General features: G+C 44.8%; 1 protein-coding gene across 1 annotated transcript in view; it reads right to left on the bottom strand.

Annotated features, from left to right (window-relative positions):
- Positions 1-22,466, bottom strand: part of PARD6G (par-6 family cell polarity regulator gamma) — a 66,847-nt gene extending 44,381 nt beyond the window's left edge. The window contains exons 1-2 of the mRNA XM_050892164.1: positions 22,395-22,466; positions 8,759-8,981 (exon numbers count right to left, since the gene is read on the bottom strand). Of these exons, the coding sequence (XP_050748121.1) occupies positions 8,759-8,981; positions 22,395-22,466 (295 nt within the window). The remainder of the gene's footprint in view (positions 1-8,758; positions 8,982-22,394) is intronic.
- Positions 22,467-26,186: the final 3,720 nt, after the last annotated feature.

The raw sequence follows: 26,186 nt of genomic DNA, 5'->3' as shown, positions 1-26,186 counted from the left end.
GTTGTGTTCACCTACAGCAGCTGAAGAGGCAGAAACGCTGTCTTGGAGCTTGCTGCTGCCAGCAGCTGGGTAGCCTTGCAGTGCCCTCGCCATGCAAAGATGGTGCCTTCCACCAACTCCGCTGGATACCAGCTCTCCAACTTCCACAGACACCAGGTAGTACGTAATTTCTTATTCATACGTAAATTCAAATTAAATAAATGTTCTCCTTCAAAATTTCACAATGTTTTTTTTTTTAAAATTCTCAGCTCCTCTAGTATTTCTAAGGCAAAAGGATAATCAGAGAAGAAAACGAACTGGTCTAAGACCCATGGTAACAGGCAGTTTTTCCTCACTAATTGCTATTTCCATACCTGCTCTATCACTGCCGCTCCACCCCACTGATGCTGATGTTCTCCAAGCCTTCTTCTAGCACTTGGAGTAAAACAGGCACCAGCACCTGCGCACTTTCACCCAACACACATTCTCCCGCCCAGTGAGCGACAGCCTTGCAGAGCAATTAAAAAGCTAAGGCAAGGAGTAGAAAGTTGAGAGCTGAAAGGAAGAAAAAGCAATAAATGGGAGAAAGAAGCGGAATAGAAAAAATACAAGAAAATTACGGGGGGGGGGGGGGGGGGGGAGATGAGTGGTGTAGAAGTTGTTCATACGAAGTTTTCAGAGGTTACTTAATGTCAGCATATGGCAGGGGACTGAAGAGCAAGAACAACAGTGAAGTTTTCTAGGTTAATAGTTTCCTTAATATTCCCACAGGATTCTTTGCTACTCTAAACATAGCACAGAGGAAAAAATAAGATTCGACTAGATCATCATCAGGGGCAGGTTCAAGAAAGAGTTCTTTCAACCTCCCCCAAACTGCTTTCTCTCTTAGAATTGAAAAATATCCAGAGTTCTTACACAGTATTAATGCTGACACTCACATTTAAATTTGGAGCGTGCAATCCCAACAACACAGGCAGTCTGAAGATAAAAGAGGAGCTTTCAGTCCCTTAAAAAAAATGGTTTGAGTTGAGTTATATTTGTTGAGTTATATTTTAAGTTAATTTTTCAATGTCTACTACAAACACCTAGCAGAAACATCCTTCACTGCATGCTTGCTTTCAGGGCAAAAGTCTACCGATTAAGTTGTCATAAGCCCTTTAGTATACTTAAGAAGTTTAGAGTACTTCAGAAATTTAGCAGAAGGCCTATTCCTGAAGGCCTGAGTCTTGAGTTAATGTTTGTACTTGCATTGTGCTATCTACCCTCCCTCACTACATGAAAGCTACTTTGAGCTTGTGAGGTCTTTTCAGGTAAAATCCGGTGTCAAAGAAGAGACTGTCAAGTGCATTTCATTATTATCTGCACATTGTACTTGTTTCCATCACTTACAGAAGGGAAATGACAACTAGGCACAACAGGAAAAAACCTGAGCCATGAGCAGGAAACAGAATCTCTTGTTTTGACTACTAAGGTAAGGAAAGATAAATAGTGGAAAATTCCCCTCATAGGGACCTTAACAGAGGTGGATCATTTGACAAGTCTTCCTCACCACTGTTTTTATACAGTCAAGCCACCTGTTAGAGCAGCTTCACTATCTTAAATAAAAAGGGCCAGACCAAGGAAGAAAACAAGAAATAGTTTTACTTGAGACTATCTTTAAGTAGACATAATTGGGGGGTTCTTCTATTTTGCTTTTTTAAGTACTGTCAGAGCAGCAATCTGCAACTGTAAGACAACAAACAGCAGTTTGAAGGGGCAGAAAAGAGTGTTTATTTGCTTGTTCTTATGTGGGTTACCAGCTAAAGCTAAGCATGGAGTTGAGTAGAGGTTCCTATTAAAGGCTGCACGAGTTCCCACTGTAAACAAGTTTCTTTAGTCTAAATTCAGAAGAACATGTGGTGCTGCTACCAGCCTGATGCAATTTTTAAGAAGCATCAACTGTTAAAGTCTATTTTTATTATTAATATATTTGGTTATGAGTATTTATTAAGTTATTAAGCGTTGAAACTGAAACCAAATCCCATGTAGCTTTAACACAGAAGTGCAACAAACATTTGCTGCCAGTGACAGAACAGCAGCAGCAGCGGCGGCAGCATTTTTGCCAGGCTTCTGTTCCATGCTTACCATACACTGCAACTGCTAATATTTATGCAGCGCATATTTCTGCAACAATTCCCACTATCAGTTATCGACCAACTCTACAAAGTCTGTAGGTTATGCTATTTTCACACACTTTCCCCTCCTTTCACTGAAAATTCTTGCTTACCAGCTGTTCTGGTCGCAATTAAAGTAACTGGTGATGAAAATCGAGTATCCTCATACTCTTAAAAATGGAGTTTTCAAGGAGAAGGAGAGAAGCAGCCTCATGCTGGCTCTGCTCGGCCACCAGGTATCACTAACCATGCCAGCAACAAAATCCAAGGCTGTTTTGTGTTTATGTCTGTCAAGCCAGATAAAACATAATGTTTTTAAAGATGCTTAATAAAGTAGTTGAAAGATAATGATTACCCAGTCTCATCATTTGCACATGAAAGGTGGAGCAGAGAAGTTACAGTAATTTGTTGCCAGACTTCACTGGAACAAACAGCTGCATTTTACTTATCTTCAGATATCAAAGGACTTGAGTGGGACAAAGATTGCTTGGCTTGACAAGCATTCAAAGGCCCCTCCAGCTCAAAACCAGAGATGTTTCTGAGGAAAATCATGAAAGGATTTAATTTAAGCCTAGCAGCAATTCCTATTATACTAGCATGAAATCTACCACCATCCTCTAATCTTGTTAAAGCTGAGACAAGATGCTTTGCCTCCTTTCCAAATACAGTGGCATTGCACATTTCCAAAGGCTACAAGCAGACAAGTTCTTCCTCCTAGGAAGCAGAGGCTTCATGGCAGTGTTAAGTCGCTTTAAATCTGCTGTGGTCCTGCCCATCCCATGCTAGCTCCTCACTCAAACAACTAGTTTTCTGCCAGAGAGCTGGCTCAGAGAGCTCAGCCACTGGGTCACACCAGTGCCAGGGCAGAGCAGACAGGGCAGCAGCCCTGGGACAGTCTGACCAACAGCAGAGCCACATCCTCCAGTGCGCTAATGAGCTACACACAGCGTCAGAGTTTCTTCTCCCTGCTCCCCCCCTCCTCTTATACAGGAGCAGGTAAACTGAAGACCTCAAGTCACCTTCTCTGCACACTTAACTTTATTTTATTCCCTCAGACTCATATAAGACCATTGTGAAAATCTGTGCAGCTCAACCAAGAGCAAGACCAGAAGCAGTTCAGTATTTTCCCTCAACATGTGCTGCAACCTGCTTTATTATTTAATATATCAGATGCCTTTAACAAGAGCAGTAAAATCACATTGTTCTTGTTCAGAAACACATTTTCAGAAGGTGAAGTCAATGCTTGTCTTGTAAAATAAACAGGAAGGTTCCTGAAGAACCAGAAAGAAGATGTGAAAGACTTCAACTCAAACTTTTCCAAATGTACCCACTTTAGGAGCCTGAGCAGAGAGTTAAAGGTTTTAGGTAGCTGGAAATAGGTTTCATTTTAGCCGCTGCCTCAGAGCCAGTTTTTGTGTTTAACACATGTGGTTAGACAGCCAACCACCATTCCTGGGGATTATCTGCTTGGAGTATGAAAGACAATAAAACAACCCACCATCAGTTTTTCAGTCAGACTTGGGCATGATTCCCATTAGCACATTTTTATTTTAAAACTCTGTGTGATTGCTCTGATTTTATAATACAAGAAAGCTAAGCACAGATGTTGGTACTTCAAGCAGAACAGAACTTTGCCAGGTAAATAACAAATTGCAGAGTTATGAACTGCTTCTGAACATACAGAAATATGTTGCATGGCACAGCAGTTGAAATACATTAGTCACTGCATACAGTTGAAGAAAAACAGCATCTTCCAATCTTTAATGTAAACTAAAGCAAGCCAAATCCAAAACCCAACCAGGTAAATGCACATTTTTCCCTGTTGATTTTGGATCAAGCTTTAAGTGAGAACTGATGGTACACAGCAGCTCTAACCACTCAAGGAGAAAAGCAACAACTGGTGTTCAGTACTGGTTTACTGTTACAGTAATGGACTATATTAAAATATAACTAGAAAAGAAAAGACACTTATAGCAAGTTTCTGAAGATGGTACTTAATGGGTTTTTACACACTATCAGTTTTCCAGACTGCAAAATGCAAGACAATACAGGTATCAGATGATATCAGCCTTCTCCAACTTCAAGCCACCTCAATTAAGAGCTGCAGTTCATTTGTGGCACTTACTAAATTATGATGTAAGGCCCCGCTCCAGTTAGCTGTAGAGAGTGTTTTAGGGTTATTTGCTATTAGAATGCTCGTCAGCTTCTTCAGGTTTTTTTGCCTTTTACATTCCTACAAGAAGCGTGATATTTGACAAAGATACGCTGAAATACAGATCCAGCATCTGACACTCCAGCACTTCACCTGTCTCCTACTTGTAGGACACTTACCATTAAATCATTTAAACCTTTAGAAAGCTTCAAAATTAATTTTATTGATGGAAAGATTGTGAATTTGATCTAGAATATGCTTTAGGATTGACAAAGTGCCCATGAAAACTCTGTAAACCCTGAAGAGTGGTAGGAAGTGAAGGTCTGGTCATCAGCAGCCTCCATCACTTCTCCCAGAATCAGAATCATTAGTCTGGATTTACAGTGGTGTGCTCTGTTAGAATTAGAGCCAAATATCCCTCCATTCACTATGCTTGCTGTACTTCAGCATCTTGGTCCTGTAACGACCTCTTTTCCTTGGAAAAAAGGGCCGCACAGAGTACTCACAGCGTCATCAGCATGTTCATTTTGCAACACTTCCCTGAGTTTCTGAACTTCCTAGGTTAAACACACCATAGTAGGTAATCCAAGCAAAAGAGGAGAAATCTTGAAATCTCTGATACCTGGTAGACCTCCACTTACATCCTTATACCCCACTTGCAAAGTTCAAGGAGTCATTTCAGGCAGGTTTACAATGAAGAAGTCATTATAATTCTGCCATTTATTCCATTCTGTTTAAGAGCCTCCAACGCAGCCTGGTTTGAACACATACTCTGCCTCTGGGAGACAGGCATTAAAGCAAGATTTGATAGTAATATCATTCCATTTAATCATACAAGGAAAAATGTAGTGCATTCACAGTATGTAATACTAACTCCTTTCAGTTTTTCTGTTGTTTCTACTTGAATTCATAGCTTACACTTAAATATTTTTGCAGTATTAAAGACGTTGTCTCAAGTGCTGTAGTTTAAATCAGACACAGAACAAACAGAGTCTTGAAAAAATGATGACCAACCGCATCATCGGATAAGCTCTTCCTTCATGCAGGTCTTGGCTAGAGTACAAGAGTTCAGTTATTATGAAGCAAGTCAAACACATCCATAATTCCTTGCATTGTTCTAAGGTCTTTGGGATATCCGTCCCTTCCCCAGCAGCAGGCACCTTCCACAGAGACTTCTGGATATGTCTGATATCGGTTACAGCCAAGTGAATGAATTCTTGGGCTCTAAGCATCAGCTGATATAAAACACTACTGTGCTAATGAAGTCAAAAAAGCCACATCAGTTTACAACACAGGACATGACCTGTACTTGCAGCCTGGGAAAGCAAGTCAAAGGAAAACTGCCTTTTCTTTTTATAGCCTAGTTCCCTAACTAGGATTTTTGTCTGCACTATAATTTGGTATTGGAGGGAAAAAAAAAAAAAAAAAAAAAAAAAAAAAAAAAGAGCAGCACCACATACTTTCAGCAGATGGATCGCTATGAGCTATGAAAAGTTGCCATAGCTGAGTTTACTCAAACATAACCTGCAAGCATCCCAGAGCCTTCAAGACCCCAAAAACTATGAAGAGTAATTGTTGCAAGCACACTGGGAATGGCAATTCAGGTCCTTAGTAAAAAGGCTGGCTAATAGGCACTGACATCCTCTGCCTGGGGAGGGAACAGCTACTGTGATCCTGAAAAATCTGGGGCTCAGGAGACTTGAACAAAAAGGAGGAAGTGGAATAAAACAGCCATCCCATACCTGGACACCAGCCTGGCATGTAAGAGTCCAAGCAGTGCGCACGTGGCTTGCCTCTGGGGACAAGTGAGGGAAGCGCTTTTGAATTGTAAAAGTGCAAGACTAAGCTCAGATGAAAAACAACTAGGCAAACAAAAATCAAACTAGCAAATTGTTCCTTGATTATTGTGCAAAGATAAGTTACTTATTTTGCCACTCTGGGAACAAACAGTTAAGCTGTTTTAACATGATTGTATAAATCACTTGACAAGAGAAAGGATAACCCAGCTATAAACTGGGAAAACAGATAAGATGAATAATCATGCAGTTGATAAAATTTGCTCTGCTAGAAAAAGACCTGAACTTCAACTATTCAGTCCTTCCATGCCTGCATACTGCTGCCCAGTTCTCTCAAACTCTCCCTACTCTACAACACTGTGAGAACAACCTTTGGCAGCCACCTCCCAGGACCTCTCCCACTGAAGGGCAGTGATCCCTGATCCAACAGGCTAGAGAGCCCATGCTCTGCAGCCTCCTTCAAAGTCACAGAAGAGGACCAGCCTCGTATTTTACTACAACCCCTGTGAGCTTGATTTCCTGCCTCTGAAGTCAGAGTTTAGGGTGTGAGCTGAAGCACTGCAGGCACACCACATTCTCCTGGATGGCACAATGATTTCTTGGTGCTAGTCACCTTGTTCTCTAGTGCAGGTCTCCACAGAAGGACCAGCACTGCTCTGTCACCCCAGTCTGAAGACAGGGAAAACAGTGGGGGAGCAAAGGAAGAAGAGACAAACAAGATTTCAGTAACTATTATTGTTGAAGGGAACAATTTCTAAAGGCTTCTTCTCAGACAAGGAAATGGACATGATTGATTGGGAGCATCCACAAGCATGAATCTCAAATGTTAACCTCAGGAGTCCCTTATTAAAGGTGCCACAAATCAATGGGACTGGCCAGAATTTACTGTTCCCTTCAGCTTTATAGAGGGAGCGCAGGAGAACGTGTGTTGGGAAAGCTTTCAGGCTTTGCCACACGTAAGGAGGCATGGGCCTGTCTTCCCTCTTGTATGAGCTTCCTTACTTGTCAGCATGATTCTTTCCACTGAGCAATAGGTAAAAGAAAAGCTTTTTAAAAAGGAAATACTGTACTTTTCCATTAAGGTTACAAGTTATAAACCTCCTAACTAGCATACTTCTCCTACTGAAGAGGAGGAGGGAACATTTTTTCCACATGTAGTCAACAGTTTTCTCTCATTTGCCTACTTCTGCGATCAGCATTTTGGTGGCAACCCCCTTCCCAACGCAGAGTTAGGGATACTCAGTGGCTTCAGCAGTCTGCCCAAGCAGAGAAAGGACAGCTGCATTTTGAGCAGGATTGAGAGACATGAATAAACTCGAACTGATGCAGGCGTGACAAAGTCATGCAAGCGATTTCTCATGACCTGACCCACCATGAACATTCACAAGCCCTAACACGCATTGCAGGAAGGAGACTTAACAGGACTTGTCATCCACCTTTGCATTTTCTGCACAAGAAGGGAGAGCTAGCAACCCAAGTCCTCTCCCACAGACATTTCCACTCATCTGACAGACACACAAACAAAACAAACTGCTCTAGACCTTCGTCTCCATTGCCTCCTTGAGCACTGTTTCCCATCTTAAAGAAGGTAGCAGACAACATGCTCTGAGTGGGCAGGGCCACACAGCCCTGGATGTATCTGACAACCCTGAATCAAACCACACACTATACCAGCTCATACCAATGAGCAGGCTGGAGCCTCCTGCTAAATCCTTATCAGTACAAACGCCCACACAGCAGAGAGTCCAGGCCAAAAAAGCTACATGACTGCTCAGAGTCTCAGATCAAGTCTCATTTCTGACTCTGCTACTGACAAGATTTTAATTCCAAAAGCTATAAATCACTACATGACTGAAAAAAACACTGTGGAGGTAGTGTTAACACAGTGTTAGGTTCCCCTGGGATTTAAGGAGCTCAGTGGGGAAGACACCTTGTTATAAAAATCAATCCTCATCTGAATCAACTGCCAAACATGGTCTTTAATAAGTTTCAGATATCTGCAGTAAAACCTTGACAAGAACAACACACAGCCACTTAAAACTGATGTCATTTTGACATTTGGGCAATTCTGCCCAAGGTTTGCTTGATGATTCAAAATGGGAATATTCAACACTCCTTAGTGTAAGGACAGAGGGGAGGATCATCATTTGTCTGTCTGCCAGGTCAACATAGTCAAACAAGACCTCATTTGTGACAGAATTTTATTTATTTTTTTTAATAACTACATATCTGTGTGCATTCACACACTATACAGGCATGAATCATTTAGGTATGACACTGACTATCAAGATGGATAGATAAAATTTTTAAATGTGAAGTAGTAGTACTAGGATCCCCTCCCTCCTCACAGCTCCCTCAAACAAGTGGAGTGGTGCAGTCGGCATGCTCAAGTGATGACACAGTACCAGCAGCACAAGGTACGCTCCCCTCGGAAAAGAAGGGGCTCATGGTGATTCTCAGCATGTTATCCTTCAAACACCTTACAGGCAGCAATGCAGTCCCTCTACCTGCCCTTAAGTCACGCCATTCCTGCAAGTTGTAATGAAGTGCCTGAGAGGAGCAGTGAGAGGGCTCCTAGGTCCCTCTTACATCATTTCAGCCTTTGAATGGGGGCCACAAATCCACTCTTCATCTTGCCCCAGCACACTTCGAGGCACCGAAATGAAACTGCATCTTACCTTGTCTTTGTATAAAAACCCTGAGCAGTGGATGAGCACTTGAAACAGCCTTGAAGAAGTTGTCATCGTTATTAATAGGGAGAAGGTCTCCATGCACATCAGCATATCCGATCATCACTTCCAGGTTGGCTATGTGATGAATGTGAAGAATTAGTTTGTAGAAGTCTTCAAACTTTCCTGGCTTGTAGCGATCCAGGGAAAACCTTCTGAACTCGGCCCCAAACTGCAACAGAAAACAGAGCGTCTGCTGTCAAATGTCGCCACAGCCCAATGCTCTAGCTTGGCATTTGAATATGCTGTACATCACCTCTCTCTTTCTATGATCAATATAGTCACATATCAGTGCTTTCAAGTCTACAAATGGCCTTTTCGGTCCTCACATTAGAACATAACCGTGGCTACCAAGACACCACCCTGCTTGACAATAGATATGCTCAAGTGTGCCACCTTAAGTGTATGTTTTAAATATTAAGTTTTCATTAAAACCTCTAGAGGATAACTGCATTTGTAGGATTTAACTTTGAAGCTCCATCATTCTTTATCATCATCTCGGGCATCCACAAAACCATTCTTCTCTGAAGCAGAAGTGTTCACTCTACTGCTTTCAAAAGAAGTTACTCAGCTATTCAAACAACCTTATAAAAATTCTTTGCACGTTTCCCATCAATACCACTGGGATCCCAACCGCAAGACCTTTAAAGAAGTGTGGTATGCAAGCGCACAGCTTGTTATTAGGAAATACACTCACTCTACATGCTCCCTGAATTTCCTGGTAATCCATACAGGAGGAGTAAAGTTCTTACTCTAAGTTAGTTTTCATGGGTTTAATTTTTCTGTCACTCCACTGGTTTTTATTTTTGAAGCTTTACAGACCAGTAAGTGGCTGCTAAACAAACAAAGGGGCAGTGTGTGTGATTTGGCACAAGACAATTGAAAATGTTATAAATCTATGAAGTTATTTTACATAAGTCAGAAAGATTGAGGAAAAGATTTCAATGGACCTTATTTCTGATACTAGAAGCCAAATATGCTACTAAGAACAGGAGGAAAAAAATTAGATTCTCTAATCAAGGAAATGAAGAGAGTGGAAACAGGCATCTAGTTAAAGTAGCTTAAATCATCTTTCTGGTACATTTAATTTCATAACTCAGATTGTATAGTACTAGTAAACTACTGTTCATCAACTGAACCTCTAAAACCATGCTAACTCACTCCTGAAAGCATGGAATCACATCCACAAATCCAAGAACAAGAAAGGCTGTGACTAGGATCTCATGGAAGTTCTCATTTGCAAAGTCAGTCAATAGCAGGGCAAGAAACCAAAGACAAAAAACTAACAAGCAAACAAAGGGGGGAGGGAAGGGGAAGGGAGAATTTTCTGTAGATAAATTCTTCCTCAAAATGAAGAATGACTTGCTTAGAGGTTCTCAGATGTTAAATCAACTATACATGCAAGCCACTCTTTTGCTGAGACTAACAAAAGTATGAATCATCACCATAATCATCTTCAAGCAAAAAAAAAGAAACAACCCTACTGACTTTGGGTGCAAGCATGTTCTCAAATTACTTCCGCAGTTACGAAAATCCCACTCTTCAGCATCAAAGCCTAGTTTTGATCATCTGAGAGCTTGTTTAGTTAAATTATGCCGCTTGTTTGTAATATTAACTGCTAGTTCCAGTTTGGATTTCAATTCAGAGTGCCCATCCAAATGCACAAAAGCCAAACAAACCACAGCTGGTTCCAATGGAGGAAAAACAGTCCTCCTTTGTCCTCCACCCCCTGCTCGTCTCCAGAAAAATCGAAGTGGCAACTTACTTCTGTTGACACATTTCAAACTGAAAAAAAATTAAGTCTTTTTACTTGAAAAGTATCTTAAAGTTTTCTCTTTCCTAGATTCAAACAAGAAGCAACCATCTTCAAGTGACAAGTTTAACATCTACGTGGTAAACTAAAGGGGCAGGAACAAGATCTTTGTAGGCTTTGTTTAGAGCTGCATCTCCTGCACTGTGCACCTGAACAGGAACACAGGATCCCTTTAGCCAAAAAAGTGCCAGGCCAGGGTCTTCAGATGCCAATCCCAGTAACCACTTGTCTACCGGACAGGCAACTTGTTCAGGACCATTAGCATGCATGGTACTTGCAAGGAAGCAAGGATGCTGTGCAGTCTCACCCCAGCCAGTACAACACCCACCCTACACAACCACCCGGACACCTGCCCCGTACGGTCTGCCGGGGGAGCCCATCGGTCCTGCTCTGCGCGACCCACATGCCGAGGCACAGGCCAGCTCCCGTGCCGGGGCATCGCACTCAGCAGGAAAGTGACATGGGAAAGGAGAGAGCAAAGAAGCAAGGATGGTTATTTACATGTTGGTATGACCCAAGGCTCAGCTTAAGCTGCCACATGAGAGGAGGACAGCTGGTGAAAGGGTCAGCCTAACCCCCACAGGCACACTAGACATGATTGTATCAGTGGAGCGTGACATGTGGGTAACAGTCCACCCACAGGGATGCAATTGCAGACTTGGGGCACTGAGGTCTGATACCAATGCTGTGTAGTCAAATTAACTCGTTCACACGTTCAGCCTCAGGAAAGCCCAAGAGACAATTTCCTTCACCTAGGAACAGGACAACGATAAACAAATGCAAGCCATTTCACTTGTGCGTTTTGCATGACGCCGCCCTTTAACACAAGGGAGCTAGGTGATTCTGCAGAGAGGAGTAGAAAGAGGGAAGAGTCTCTTCAAAAGAGATTTAAGCAGATAATGAGGACGACTTTTTTTGTTTAAAGGTTAGTATTACTGTAGTAGGAGTTTAGCTGATTAATTCACCCTGTGCATATACACAGGCAGCAACCATTGTCCGCAGGTCTTTTCAGAAGAGGGGAAAAAAATGCTTCAGTAGTGACCGTTCATTCATCATCCCTAATGAGGCTGATACAGAGTATCACAGTAATAATAGGTTTTGCAGTACCGCACAGCTTGGAGACTGGGTGCTCTGCATTGTATTCAGCCAGGATTTCAAGATAACATCCACCACGTATCTTCCAGAAACTACAAATTCTGAGGGCTTTGCACAGATAGCCAAGATGACTATCTGCTTTTCTAAACTACAAACTAAGTTCATCTTTAGTATATCCCTCCACAGAAAGAGACACAAGGACTGGTTTCTGCCAGAACAATACTGTATTACACTGTTTGATAAACTAACAGTTTTAACAGGCAGATTAGTTTTCCATAATGAAGTAAATGATTCTGACCTATTTATCTAATGCAAATACTGCATCTACTATTTCAGAAGTCAGAGGACAAGAGGGTTCAAGGGAACTTAAAAGAATTTAGTCTGACAGAGCTAATTATGACTGAAAAAAAAAACTAGAAAGAACTGTACATTTTGTTTCACAAAGAATAAGCTCTGTCCCAAGATACTCCGAAGTATCAGCCAGCCACTATACTCGCTGTCTGCAGCTAGTGACATAAAGCACCCAACAAAATACTATACATCAAGCAGGAACCCTGAGCAAAAACAGATGCCAAGAAAAATTAGCAAAAAAGAAAAAGCAAAGTGTTGTGATAAAAGTTGTGTTAAAGAAGAAGAAAGTCACAGCTAGCTGACCAAAACCTACACAGGCTGACCAAGAGCAATCAACTGCCTTTTTTTTTTTTTTCTGGCTAGGGGGGATGAGAGGTCAGAGGAGAGGAGGGAGCAGGATTTTGAGGTTTGTTTACTTGGAGGGCTGTTATTTTGTGAAACGAAATGGAAGATTTATTTGCAAGCAAAACAGACCAACTTTTTTTTCTTTAAATTTTAAGTTTCAAAAAGTTTACAGGGTCAAAAATGAAGCCCTATGTTTATGAGGTGCCATCCCTCTAGTTTATCGGTGGCTTTGAGTTCAGGCTATTGTAGTAAGAAAACACCAAAGAGCAACATTTAGCAATAAACATGAATTACGTTAGCCACCTACTTCTCCCATGAAGAAAAATCAGAAACAGAAAGAAAACCACTCTCATCCTTGCATAGACTGTAATTTCTGCTTACCTGCAAGATTTTCAAAATGGGGAAGACCTGATCAGGGCTGCTTTATCAGTGAGAAGGAGCAGAGAGCAAGAAAGAGAAGGAGGGAAGACTGAATGTAAATGGGTTTGCGCCAGCTGACTTCATCTGGGACTTCAGAGCTCTGCTGTCACATTCATGTCTGTGTTTCTCTGTTCCCTCTTTCTCCCCCAGCTCACCCAGCACTCTCTTGCTCTGCGCCCAGATTCATAGCGGTTGTCGCTAGTGGCAAGATGCCACCAACCACGCAGATGTTCTCTGCAACAAGTTCTCTCTTCTCCCCTTGAACCGCTTGCTCCAAAGCAGCTCTGCTCCATCCCAATGATCAGGCTGGTGGGAAGTGTGGGATTTCACGGTCTGCTCAGTTCCCTGCTCACCTCTTGCTATTTCTTGCAAGAAGCAATCACAAGAGCAAGACAGCCTCTCTTCATAGGAACCCCATCACAGACACAATTTCACCACCTTCTCCCCCAAACTTTCTTCGCGATTGGCATCATGACATACTGCTACCCTTCTCCCTTGTATTCTCCCCTTTCACTCCCCCATACAAATACAGCCATGCTTTAATTATCTTCAATTCTTAGAATAGTTTCTCCCCCCAAAGAAACCCAGTGGTTCCCCTTTTTCATGCTTCTTGGACACAATGCTTCATGTCTCTGCTTTTCGTTTGAAGAACAGCCTTTGCAACCCCTCCAACCCTCTCCAGGGGTCTGTGAGGCTCAGTCCATGACAACACTTTTCTCTCTTCTGCATCTACTCAGAAGACAAATTCAGCTTCTTTCTCCGTCCCCATCACTCTCAGATCAACTTCTGTTCATGAGACACACCTCCCATGCAATGTCTTATTGATCTCTTCACAGATGCTCAGCTGCCAGCTCAAGGGCAACTTAAAGCTAAGCTTACCCTTTTCCCTGCTTTACCTACCTTCTTTCATGATTATTGGCCCCAAGACCATTACACTGCCTTCCCCAGCACCTGTAACTCCAATACCACCCTTCATCCAGGCAGTTGCATGTATCTCTGTGTTACCTACCCAGATCTTTTCTGCCCGACATCTTAAATCCATGGACACCATTCAGCTACCCATCTGCCCAGCTGGACTTTGCCTTGACTGCTGCTCTGTACTTTCCCCTAGCTTTCCTAAACACTATTTTGCCTCACTACCACCCAACTATTTCTTAGCTGGTGATAGTTTGTGAAAATAGCTATCCACAAAAGCTATTTTCCCAGCCTGTTCTTCTGAACTCATCATCCCTTTCTTTGCCACCCCTGCTCCAGTAGCGCCTCTCCTATCAGGTCACCCACGTAGCTGCTTTCTTCCTACCATCTCTCTCCATACTGCCTCCAAGCAGCACACAGTGCCAGCCTTCCTCACTGCCTCAACTCTTGATATTTAAATGCACAGTGCTGTTCTCCTTCAAGAAAGTCGTGCGCAGCAAAGCCTTTAAAATAAATCTTTGCCTTAAGTGGTTGGTCTACCTTTCCAAAAGCAAACCTCTTCCTTTTTTCTTCCAGTCCGCTACATCTCTGGGAACAAACCAAAGTCTGTTTGCAAAGGATGTAGACCCAGCTGGTCCTGTATTTTCAGGAGAACACAGAGTACCACACACCCCATCACACCACATAGCTTTAGCACAAATACAGCACGGGATACACACATCCATGGCATGTCACCATCAGCACGAGGGGGAAAGGAACATTTGGCACCTTGCCACCCAGAGGGACAAAGGACCACTGAATCAGGAGGTCTGGTCAACACTGCCAACAGCAGACAAACCCATGAGCCTAGCTTCCTGCAGAAAGGCAGCCCTGCAGGTCTCCAGCAAGAGCAAACCACTTTCTGAACATTTACTAAGAGAGGTATCTGCATGGCTACAAGGCACCTGTAACCAGTAAGGGCTCTGGCTGGGTGCAAACTTATTTAAGACCCTTTTAGTTTCCACCAGAGGTTTCCCCATGAGCTCAGGGCCAACAACAGCTGCAGAGAAGTAATCTGATGCACACAGGAACACACCTAGCCAGACCTGATGGGGGACTGGGAACAGCTATGCCGGGCGGAAGCAGGAGGGATGGCCCCAGGCCTGGTGACCCTGGGGCTGGTGCACCACACCCTGCCCCAGACATTTCTCCCCCAATTAACTTCAGGAATTTCCAGTGGGAACGGGACTACCTCTGTACTGGGAGATTTTGCCTTCACTTAGAGGCAGGGAATGTCTCCAATGGTACATTTCATCTTTAACTTCTGGCCTGCATTGTAAAGGTAATTAGGGGCAAGCAAGCAATCCTTGGAAGAGCGTTTCTCGGTTACTAAAAGCTCAGATTAAGTGCGTGCAAAGTCTCTTACAAAGGGAATGATAAGGGACTACTGAGGAAAGCACTATTAATTGCACCCCTGAAGAACTCCTTGGAGGTGGCTAGTCCTGCAGCCTGCCAGACGGAGCCTCCACAGGTATTTTAACCTCACACAGGAGACATTCCTTTCTGACTTGGCTGTAAACAACTTTCCAACTTTAAAGAGCACCTTGGCAAATTGAAGGTCCATTATTCAGTGTCCTTTAGGACTGCTTCAGTGTGGCGAGACTAAAATTCAGAAGACGACTCACATAAGACAGACTGGCTAGACGAAGTTTTAAGCAGATCAAAAATTCCCAAGTTACTAGGCTAAAAATGATTACGAAAGCAAAGGTGAAAACCTGGAGGCAGGATCAAGAACAGGAGAGTATGGGAGGTGCTGAAAAGCAAGGTAGCAGCCCTAGCCTTCTGGTCAATGCATTGCAGGGATATTGATAACCATCTGGTTAGCACAGCTAGCACCCAAGCCTGTAACAGATTACTAGCTTCAGGAACATCGTCAGAGGAACTCCCATCTTTCAGTAACTAGATTTTTGTTACACAGGACCTGAGACTATAACCCTCGCACCAGAGCATATCCTCCTCCATCCCATGCTCTGCGAAGCCAGGTAGCTCCAAGCACATGTCCCAGCCTTCCCAGTATGTCCTACAGGCACTACTGCTCACATAGTGCCAGAGTATAGGTCAAAGAAGATAGTTACACTGTGCTGGTGCTAACTGCAGCTGTCACCTGAACAGAATTATCGCAAAATGACTTGTCTGTGCAACACCTTTTCAGCTGAAAAGTTTGGCCTCTCATCTGTAAAGGGCAGTAAGCATGCACAGGACCAACTGTTGTGGCTCATCTGCTGCGTGGTAACTTGTTAAGCTGTGGTCACTTTCTCTCAAGTCACCTAACCATTTAAAGACAGACTTAAGTTCACTAGGTATGACCACTTCAGAAGGTCATCCTATTATGAAAAACAAAGATTTGTAATAACAGAGGAACCAGGAGTTTAGTAGATGCTATTTAGCACATCAGAATAAATACAATACCTGCTGTCAGAAGCTCAGCAAACTGGGAGGGAAAGGAACAGAGGCAAGATTTCTTAAGAGATTAACATTTACAGACTCTTTCTCTTGACACAGTTTGCAACAATCCAGACCGTCTCAAGTTGCTATTGCTGTGGCATACTGTCTTCATTTGAGAGGGGGAAGCATTGCGGTTTTCTGAGTCCGTGCCACATTTGGTTTGCATATAATCAAATATGTTTTGAAGCTCAAAACCAGAAGTTAAATCAGCTGGTTACAGGGCTTTTCACTGCACTTATTTTAGTTTTATTCTAGGTATGACAAGTATGACCTTAACTTGGAAGAATCTAAAGTACTGCTTAAAAACTTAAAGCAGACTTAAAGTCTGTTTTAACATCCTGTAGGTTTAAACTGAGTGATGCTTTTTGATCAATTTTGAAGTGTGCTACACATGGAAAACATTTCTTAAAACTTCAGAAGGCCTGTAAGGCTTCAGGGTTAGAGTGAAATCAAAGTACCAAAGGCTGCAAAACACAATTTGTAGACCTCTCTCACTTAGTTAACACCAGACACAGAAGAACCAGACCTTTAAAATCTCTTTACAAGGGACTGGTAAAAACAAGTTTGCTCTTACCACTATTGCTACAGTTATAACACTGCTTGATGTTATACTTTATACCTTTCAAGTACACAATGTGTGTACATATACTGTAATACCTGAACAGTCATGTAGACTTGCAATACTGCTAAGGTGTCTGAGCAGTATCAGCAACTTTTGGGGGCAGGGGGGAAAGGATGTGAAAGGTTTAAAACAGCTATCTTAATGTAACAAGCACAGGTACACTCCTCCTAAGAGGAGGAAATGACACATGAGCAGGACAAACCACCCACAAGCTGTTTGGATATTACATCAATCTAGCAGTTGGGCAGGCTTACTGAAGCACTGACTTCTACCCTTGCTCAAGACTAAAACACATCATTTTATCTGCTAGCAACTTCATAAGAGCACAGAGCATAGCTGATCCCAAACATGCTCTCCGTCTTCAAGGTCCAGAACAGTACCACGTCTATACTCTGGATACATCAAAGTATGATTGAAAATTTATGAAAAATCCATTTGTGGCATCCATCTGAATGCCACCATTTACTGGAACAAAGTCAAAACAGGATGGGAGAAGAGGAAAAAAATATGGTTATAGTTAACTGGATATATTTATCTTAATGGGTTTGTTTATAGTAGTAGGATGTTAGTCACATTATTGTTAATTTGTAAACCAGTTTGTAATGCAAGAAAACATGACACTATCAATAAGGCAGAAATGTCACAGTCAGCACTTGAGTCAGGTAGCTGCACTTTTATAATCCTCAGCCATCATCAAAAGTTCCTATTGTTCAGCAACAAAAAGGGTTTTTTTCCAAAGGACTATTTTTCAGGGAATCACAAGTGCATTTACCCAGTTTTGAAAACATGAAAATGAATTCTTACTTCTACATACAGCTTGCAGGAAATAATATAGTAGTAGTAGAGAAATACTTTCTGCTGCTTTTAAGCAAAAAGCACAAAAGTGTCAGTTTCAAAGTGCAAAACCCAACACTTTCACAGACAATTCAAAGGGCTGCCATTTAAAGGCCTGAGGCAATCTTATACCTCTACTATTCCAGAATATCCAAGTGACTGGAAAAGAAATATTACACTTGGGCAGATAGCTACCCCCCTATTTGAAAAGCTGTATATACAATTTGGGGTGGGGGTGGGGAATCTCTTTTCACTCGGAGCAGGATGAGAGAAGACTGGCTACATGGAGCTATAATTAAAGAGAAGTCTCACCATTAATGTAGGAATTCCTGTTTTAAAAGTATTTGTTCTTCTGAAGACTTACATTCATGGGGAAAGAGGCCTGCCACCTCTCTGTAAAGCTAAGGAGAGAAAATGAAAAATAGGTTTGGGATCTCGTGGCCACAGGCAGGATTCTTAACAAAACAAACAAAAAAAGTCCCACACATCGCATGTGCTGGAGCTCTTGGTAAAAGGGAGAAAGAGAGAGAGAAAGGGTCATCTGGAAACCTTTTTCAGAGATTAGAGGCAATTTCTTCAGAGGGGACAGATACTTCACTTGTCACCCGACAGGGGAAAGGAGCCACTGAGTACTAGACACATGAGAATACACAGTTGTTTTAAGCCAGCAAGATAATGTGGTTTCAGATCCTGTCTAAAAGGGCTGAAACATTAACCCTGAGCTACACAGACAACACCTAGATAAGAACTGAGCTTCTAATGTATTCTGTCGTGAAAGACAGGAGGAGGAGGAGAAGGTGTAATTACAATTCAATTAATATTTTCCTACAACATGTGCCAATTTCTAAGCAAGTTTCTCTTGATCCTTCCGCTTTCCTATCTAGCAATAAGCTTTTAAGTGTTTTGATTATAAGGTCAGCTCTCAGGGGAGGAGACAGAGGAAGGGAGGAAGCACTGAGCCCAAAGGAAGAGGACTTCTTAAAGCAGAACATTATAGCAATTCCCATCACTGCCATGTCTGAAAACAGAGGTGCGCACAGATGGCTGATGCTCTGTTTTCCCCTTCGGTATTTGCTGCAACACAATGATCCAAGAGGCTTCTGCAGCACCTTACAGTCGCCCAGAGAAAAACCGACCTGACTTATAGCAAGAGGTATTACCCAGCGCCACAAAGCTCATCCTTCTGCAAAGACATGTAGCCAAAGAACATATCACTGCGAATGTTCCCACCGGGTAGTCACAAGGCATTAAAATATCCATGGACATGAGCGTTGGGAGCTGAAGCATGCTTCTGGGCCACGTTCCCAGTGGGGGTAATGGGTCAGGCTAGGTCCAGGAAGGCACAGGCTGGTTTAGACCAGCTGAAATCCGATCATCCACAAAGCTCACGTCTACTGGACAAGGAAAGAGGAATACCACCTGCAGTTTTTGGCTCTTCAGCACAAGAAGGATGTTGAAAAACTAGAGTGAGTTCAGCCACCAAGATGGTCCCTCTCTCCTTCTCCCCCCCCCCTTTTTTTTTTTAAATAATCCTCTGACACACATCAGGAATCTTACAACTTAAGGATACTTGGGGATTGCCAGAGAAGTATCTTAGCCAGCATGGTACTAAGGATCTGACGAACTCTCCCCTTCCAATAATCAAGGGCACAAACCAACTTTCAAGAACTGTCTTTTTGAGAAAAGCAAAGAAACTCAGGAAATCCAGGAAAATCTTGGTCAGTTTTCACAGGAGCCATTTCTGAATTGTGACTAATGCAACACACCAGCTGGATGGTGGTTTATCCTTAAGGAAGAAACCACCTGGTTATCATAACAGAGGCAGGGATATCAAAAACCCAACGTTTGCAGACTATCGTCCATCCGACTCCCCACAGCTATTTTTCCCAGAGCTCCTTCACGTCCAACCTGATCTTCAGAGTCGGAGAAAAGCTATTTCACGCTGTTGTGTAAAAGCAGCGCTCTCTCACACCCAGCTCCTCTGCTAAAAGGGATTCCACCTGCCCACGGTCCGCCACTTCCCCAGCCTTTGAAAAGCCACCCGAGAATCCCTTGATCCCCGGCCAGCAGCATGCCTCGGCGCAGAGGCTGAGCTGCACCCACCTCCGCTCACCTGGCAGCCTGAGCTCTCGGGCGATAGCTGCAAAATCATGAGTTCTCAGACTCAACTTTCGAGTTCTCAGGCAAGTCCGGACAGGCCTCGTACTTACAAAACACAGGTAACTAAATGTTTAAAAGGCTGCCTACATACGGCTACCAAAAGCAGCATTATTGAATCTTTTTGTTTCCTCAGCCTTAGATAGTCCACCCAATCAAAAAAAAAAATAAAATCCATATTTCTAGATGATTGCAGCAGGACAACCCAGTGATCCACAGGGACAAGACAGCATCATAACCAACCCTACAAGATTACCATGTTTTAACAAGAGGTATAAGGTCTTTATGCAGTACCTTGCATTGGCCAGAGCTTTTCACTGGATCTACCTCTAACCGTTGAAGAGTAACTCCATGAGACGGAACCTACGAGCTTTACAGACAAAAGAAAACCATCCTACAATGTCAGTACCAACCTCCGTTTGCCAACAACCTGCAACAGCCTGCTACATAAACAGTCTAGATGTTATTGTGCACAAGTCATGCTAACAGTATAACCCCACCAGCACCAGGAAATTCAACAGCACAGCCTCCGCTGACCCTCGCTGCATGTTAATGGGTCATCACTGGGTGTAGGCCCTCAGCAGGATATTTTGAATTTAGCCTCTATTTTAAGTTTCCTTCCAATGCAGTACAGTTCTCTAAAGTAACTTCTGGGCCATCAACAGTGACAACCCCGAGCTACAGAAGACCTCCAGTAAACCCCTCCCACCCACACAAGTTTATTTTCTTTCTCTCCAGAAATCCGCAGTCATTCGTACACTTACAACCTCCCTAAATCACTGTGTCTAAAAAAAAAAAAAAGCTACGTAGGATTCACTTACAGGATTCCTGCAGCTGTAAAGGAGGCTATGAGGTGTTCATTATAAGGTTGCTTTTTAATTGTTAGTAGAACAAACTCAAGCTATGGCAATATTAAAGTATAAGAGAGAGGATGAACTTAAAAAAATTTCTTATCTGTGGTCAAGGTTTTAGTTTGAAGGTCATACAGCACATGGGGTACAACTCAGGAACTAGAAAACAGGATCTGGAGCATTTGGGGGCCACAGTGAATGTTGTGGGCAAGTTACACCTTAGAACCAGTACAAACTGAACCAAAATATTCCAGCAATGGAAACAGGATAGAACTTTCCAGGCCAGCTGAGTCCCTTCAAGTGGCAACAGGAGGTTAGGAAATAAGGGCCTCAACCTACATTTCAGGTGCCACGTTTAGAAATGATTGGAGAGTCCCTTCGACATAAGGTAGCTCTCCCACTGAAGCCATCCGACCACCCTCAGGTCTATGTGTTGCTCAAGGCTGTTTGATCTGAATGCAAATATTAACAGCAGCAAGGGACAAAAACGGGGAGCACTGAGCACAAAGGCCCCATGGCATTGCCTCCAATACCATCTCAGCAGGTGATCAGGGCTGTGCGCAATTCCAGGACATCCTGACGTTACTCCGTACTCTCTTCAACTTATGCATTGCCTACACCTTTTGTTATGTGTACATAAAACACGGGCTTCCAGGGAGATTTCTCAGTTTTGCTTAAATGCTACTTATTTTTGCACACAGAGGTGGCAGGCAAGATTTTGATGTGCTGGTTGAACCAAGAGCGACCAAAGCCTCTTGAAGAGAGCTCAGCAAGACCAACCATAGACACAGCCAACTGATACAATCATTTTAAGAAGCCGAGCTGCAGCAGACAGCTGGTTCTGCACATGACAGCCCTGCAGATCACAACTCCTTCCCCAAGAGTACAAGCGTGCAAAAGTTGACTGGCTTATGGCGGGTGCCGGCACCCCCAGGTAACACCTGGTAAAACAGCCACGGGAGGGTGAAGCTTCCCGCAGGCCTCGCTCTGGCTTCTCCGATTCGGATCTACAGCAGGATTTCGGCGCTGCCAGCACCGGCCGGAGGGACCCGGCCCTCCTCCCGCCCAGTCCTCCGCTCCTCTTGTCAAACCGCGCCGGGGGACCCGACCTACCAGCCGGGAGATGGCCGAAGCACCCGGGCGGCGTGCTCCCGCGGCTGCGGGGGGCAGGAGCACCCCGGGGGGCGGCACCGCCTCCGCGCTCCCACCGCTCACCGGCGCCCCCGGCCCGAGCCCCAGCCTTCCCGGCAGCCGAGGCGACCGGCGCTTTCCGAGCTGCCCCACAAAGTTAGCGCCGAAGTCCCCGCGGCGAAACAAAAGATCGAGCGGGAGCGGCGGGCGCGGGGCCCCCGGCGCCCGCCCGCCCCGGCCCCGCCGCCGCGCCAGGGGCGGGCGGGGAAGGGTCGCGCCGCCGCCGCCGCCTCACGCCGCGCACGGGCGGCTCCCCGGGGGCGACGCCGGGAGCTGCGCCCGGAGCGGGGATCCCGCCTCTCCGCGAAGTGCCGCCAGGCCGTCACGGCTCTCCGGGCTGCGGCTGGGGCACGGCTCCGGCGGCACCGGGCGGGGAGGCGGCGGGCGAGGGAAGGTCCGGGGGGTGGGGGGGTGGGGGGGGCTCCATTCATTTTCGGGAGAGCCGCCGGGAGCGGGCCGGGCAGGGGCGTACCCGGCCGCCGCCGGTCGAGGCCGCGCCGCGCTCACCTTACTCTTCACTTCCACCGCGCTGCACTCCAGATACCGCAGAGTCTGAGATTTGTTGAAACTCCGGTTCATCTTCCCGGCCCCGCTGCCTTCCCCCCCCGCGCCGCCGCCGCCGCCGCCGCCTCCCGCCCGCCCGCCCGCCGCGGGCCGCGCGCCCCCGGGACGCCCCCGCGAGCCGATCGCCCCGCGCGCGGCAGGCGGCACGCGGCGCCCCGCTCCCGCTCCGCTCCGCTCCGGCCACTTTGTCCCGGCGCGCCAATGAGAGCGGCCGCTCCGCTGGGCTCGCGCTCCGGCTCCCAACAGCCGCGCGCCCGCGGCTCGCGGCGGGCGGGCGCCTGGGCCGGCAGGCCACGCCCACGGCCACGCCTATCCTCACCGCTGGGCACCGCACCGCCCGGCGGCGCCCCGCCCCTCGGGGGCCGCGGGGCTCCGGCGCGCCCCGGGCCCCACGCGTGTGCGCGGTTGCGCGGCTGCGGGGGAGCCGGGCGGGGCTGAGGGCAGCCCCAGCAGAGCTGCCGTGCCGCAGAAGTTGCTGCGGGAATTGCCCCCGGTGCGGGTAAACCGAGTGCGGGCGGTCAGGCCGGTGCGGGGCCGGCCTGCCGTGCGCGCCCCCCCGAGGACGGGCGGCAGCCGGGTCTGGAGGGGCTGCTCGGGCGCCGCTTTAAACCATTGCCCCGAAAGGCTGGCAGTGGTGCAGGTGCAAAATAAAATAGCTTTATCCTGGAGCGGTGTTAGGCCCCGGTGCTTGGCAGGCGTGTGCACCTGCCCGGTTTCACTGGCGGTGAGTGGTCCTGCTGCCGAAATCATTTACGATGCAGAAAGTACACCCAAAGTAGCTGCGGGACCGTGATGCGATGGGCACCCCCTGAGTGCAGGGGTGCTCGGGGGTGCCCGTGGTGTGCCACAGAGACCCGCACGAACTTTCCAGGCAGCGCTGATTATTCATAAAGAGTTGGGAGCTGGAAAGTGCTGCAAGTCATTAATTTGAGACCACAGATCATCAGGTTTGGGAGGAGAGTTTGCACCGCTCCCACCTTGAAATAAATCAGTAGACTGCCTCCCTCTGCTAGCAGCCCTTATTAATTAGGTAGGTTATTAATTTGAGAATCTCGAAGGAACTTATTACTTTCCATCGTCCGCCAAGGACCTTCATAATTCTAACAGACCTTTTCCCTTCAGTCAATTGTTTTTAGTCACTGAGAGTCTTTGACAGTGGTATTTTTTCCTACACGGTCCTGCCCAAAACGTCAGTCGTGATGTAAAGAAGCTGAGGACAAGGCACAGACCTGTGCAACCAGTTTTCTACTGCTTGACATCTCCTAGGATCGTCTGCCCGTCTAAGGAAGGAGCATAAGGTCCTAGCAGACGTGACAGATCACTCATCTCTGCTTCTCCAGACCCTCTGGGCAGGTGTCAATGGCAGCGACGGGGAATACCCGCAAATTTAGGGGCAAAACAAAGAACTGAGTTGACTCTTCATGTGACTCCAAGTGGGAGGATCAAAGCATAGGCCCCAGCTACAAACCAGCTCCAGCTTATTGGAAAATGGATCTGAAATGAACATTTGCCACATGTTCTGGGCTTGCACTGTGTTTGGAAGGCTTGCTGTACGCTAAACTGGAAAAATAAAGTCTAGAGAGCTGAGAAAGGAAATGTTTGTATGAACTTGATCTTCTCTTTTTATCTTAGCGTGAGCAATGCAGCAGCTTCGCTTTTCTGCTGTGATGGCCAAGGCTGAGCTGTGGAGATACAGCATCCCGGGGGTGCTCAGGGGCTGAACATCCCTTTTGGGATGTTTCCATTTAAAGATGGGCCTTGAAACCCAACAGCTGGACCCATATGGTTTAGTGGTTCACCATCTGGAGCAACAAGGCCAGTTCACTGGCGTGAAGTTAATCAGTAGCTGAAGGACCGGTCTAGTCATGTAACCTCCAACGGGGGAAATACTGGTATTACTTGCATCGCTGGGAGCATTAGCAGGGACTTCAGGTGGGATGTTATTCCAGCCCACCTGTCCTCCAGCTGACCCTTGGAAAGGGACCCTGCTGTTTGCATTACCTCCTGGGTCAGGAAAGAGCCCCAGGAGTGCTCTTACACATTTCAGGCACGTGGTGATGTGGTTGAATTCAGAATCACAACCACAGAGAAGGAAAGATCTGTATTAATTTTTGTTTCAAATTTTTAGTTTGTTTATTTTTTCTAAGAAAAAGTAAGTTCTCAACAGTTGGCAATCAATAAGCAATTTAATTTTAGTCTTAACTTTAAATTTGGTACTTCTTGTATTTGTGATGTTCATTTGAGAAGTACAGATTAAACTCATTTGTCTTTTTTTTTATTTTATGCTTCCTTCAGGGAGTGCATATGCTTCATTACCATCTCTTTTATATTAATAAAGACTCCTCAAACTAATAATGCCTACCAAGCTGTGTGTAACTGGAATGGGATTTGAATGAAAATGAACAAAAAATATCTATTTCTGGGTGAGATAAAAGCTGGTAAGCCATGCTGGATTTGTAAAGAATAAAGATACATTTTTCAAAGCGTAAGACGGGTTGATTTACCAGCAGGGCGAAGGGGACTTCCACTCTCCCTTCCCTGTCAGCAGCAGCCACTGAAGATCCTGTTCATATTTCCACCACCACATGAATACACAATCCTCCTCATCTACCTTGTCTTTGAAGCTAACAGGTGTATTAAGGACACAAATTACTGTATTTGGGGAGTGGAGCTAATGTTGTTTCTATTTCTTCTATCCTACAAGAATTTAGAAGTGGTAGGTCACTGCCTCTCCTTTTTTTTTATTCACCCATAAGAAGAGCTGCTTTTCTACTCTTCCATTCCTGCCCACTTTTTCAACCTTGCATTAAACACTTACTGCAGTAAACAAGGTGAATACACTAATATGAGGAAATATGCTCTTTATACCTCCAAAGAGGCTATTGCTAGCAAAGGTTCTTTTCAAACTACTTCAATAAAATTTGGTTTCTGCTTCTTTTTCTCAGTTGATCTGTTCGCCTCTTTAAAGAATTCCATTGGTAAACCTGAAAAAGATATTTTCATTTCAATTATTTTTGTTCAGATTTTAATATATGTTGCCATGATTTCAAACATAATGATGAACAGACTTCTAAAATACAAGTGTTTTACTTAAAAGAAATCCAATTTGAGTTAAATATCCGTTCTTTTGTAAATTAATATAAACAAATTTTCCCCACTCTGATCCAGGGAATGATCAGTTTCTGGATAGTTCATTGATTAGGCTAAAATAGGTGCATGCATGGATAGAGGGTCACAGTATAAAAAACTGGCTGTATACTTTAATTAGTAGAAAAATACAATAATAATATATAATTATTTATTAAATAATAATTATTAATATTATTTATTGATATCATCTAAGAATTTATTAAAAGTGCATGCTTCTCAGTGAAGCTTCACTGCAATCCAGTTCTGTCCATTTTTGTAAATTCGCTGATACACTTTTTTTTTTTTCCATTTCCAAATTACTTCCAGGTTTAATCCCTTTCCTCCAGAGCAGAGCTGAGGCACGATTAAGACAGCTTGAGAAAACTCCTTCTTCTCTTGCCTCCCCCTCCCATGCCCGCGCTGTGCTGTAACGAGCAGTGACTTCAGCTCCATATACCAGCAGGAACCAAAACACCGTGTGTGCTCCCAGGCTGCTCCGGCCCCAGGTTGCACCAGGCGCTGCAGCCCCTACCAGCTGTTTTCCTCCTCAAACGCAGTCGCAAAGATGGTTTTAATTTAACTGCTTTTGCTCAGGCACCTTTCAGG

Source organism: Gymnogyps californianus, chromosome 2 (genome assembly GCF_018139145.2).
Source record: "Gymnogyps californianus isolate 813 chromosome 2, ASM1813914v2, whole genome shotgun sequence".
Taxonomy (NCBI): Eukaryota; Metazoa; Chordata; class Aves; order Accipitriformes; family Cathartidae; genus Gymnogyps; species Gymnogyps californianus.
The sequence above is the reverse complement of the archived record's forward strand: the minus strand, read 5'-3'. Positions and strand labels throughout refer to the sequence as shown.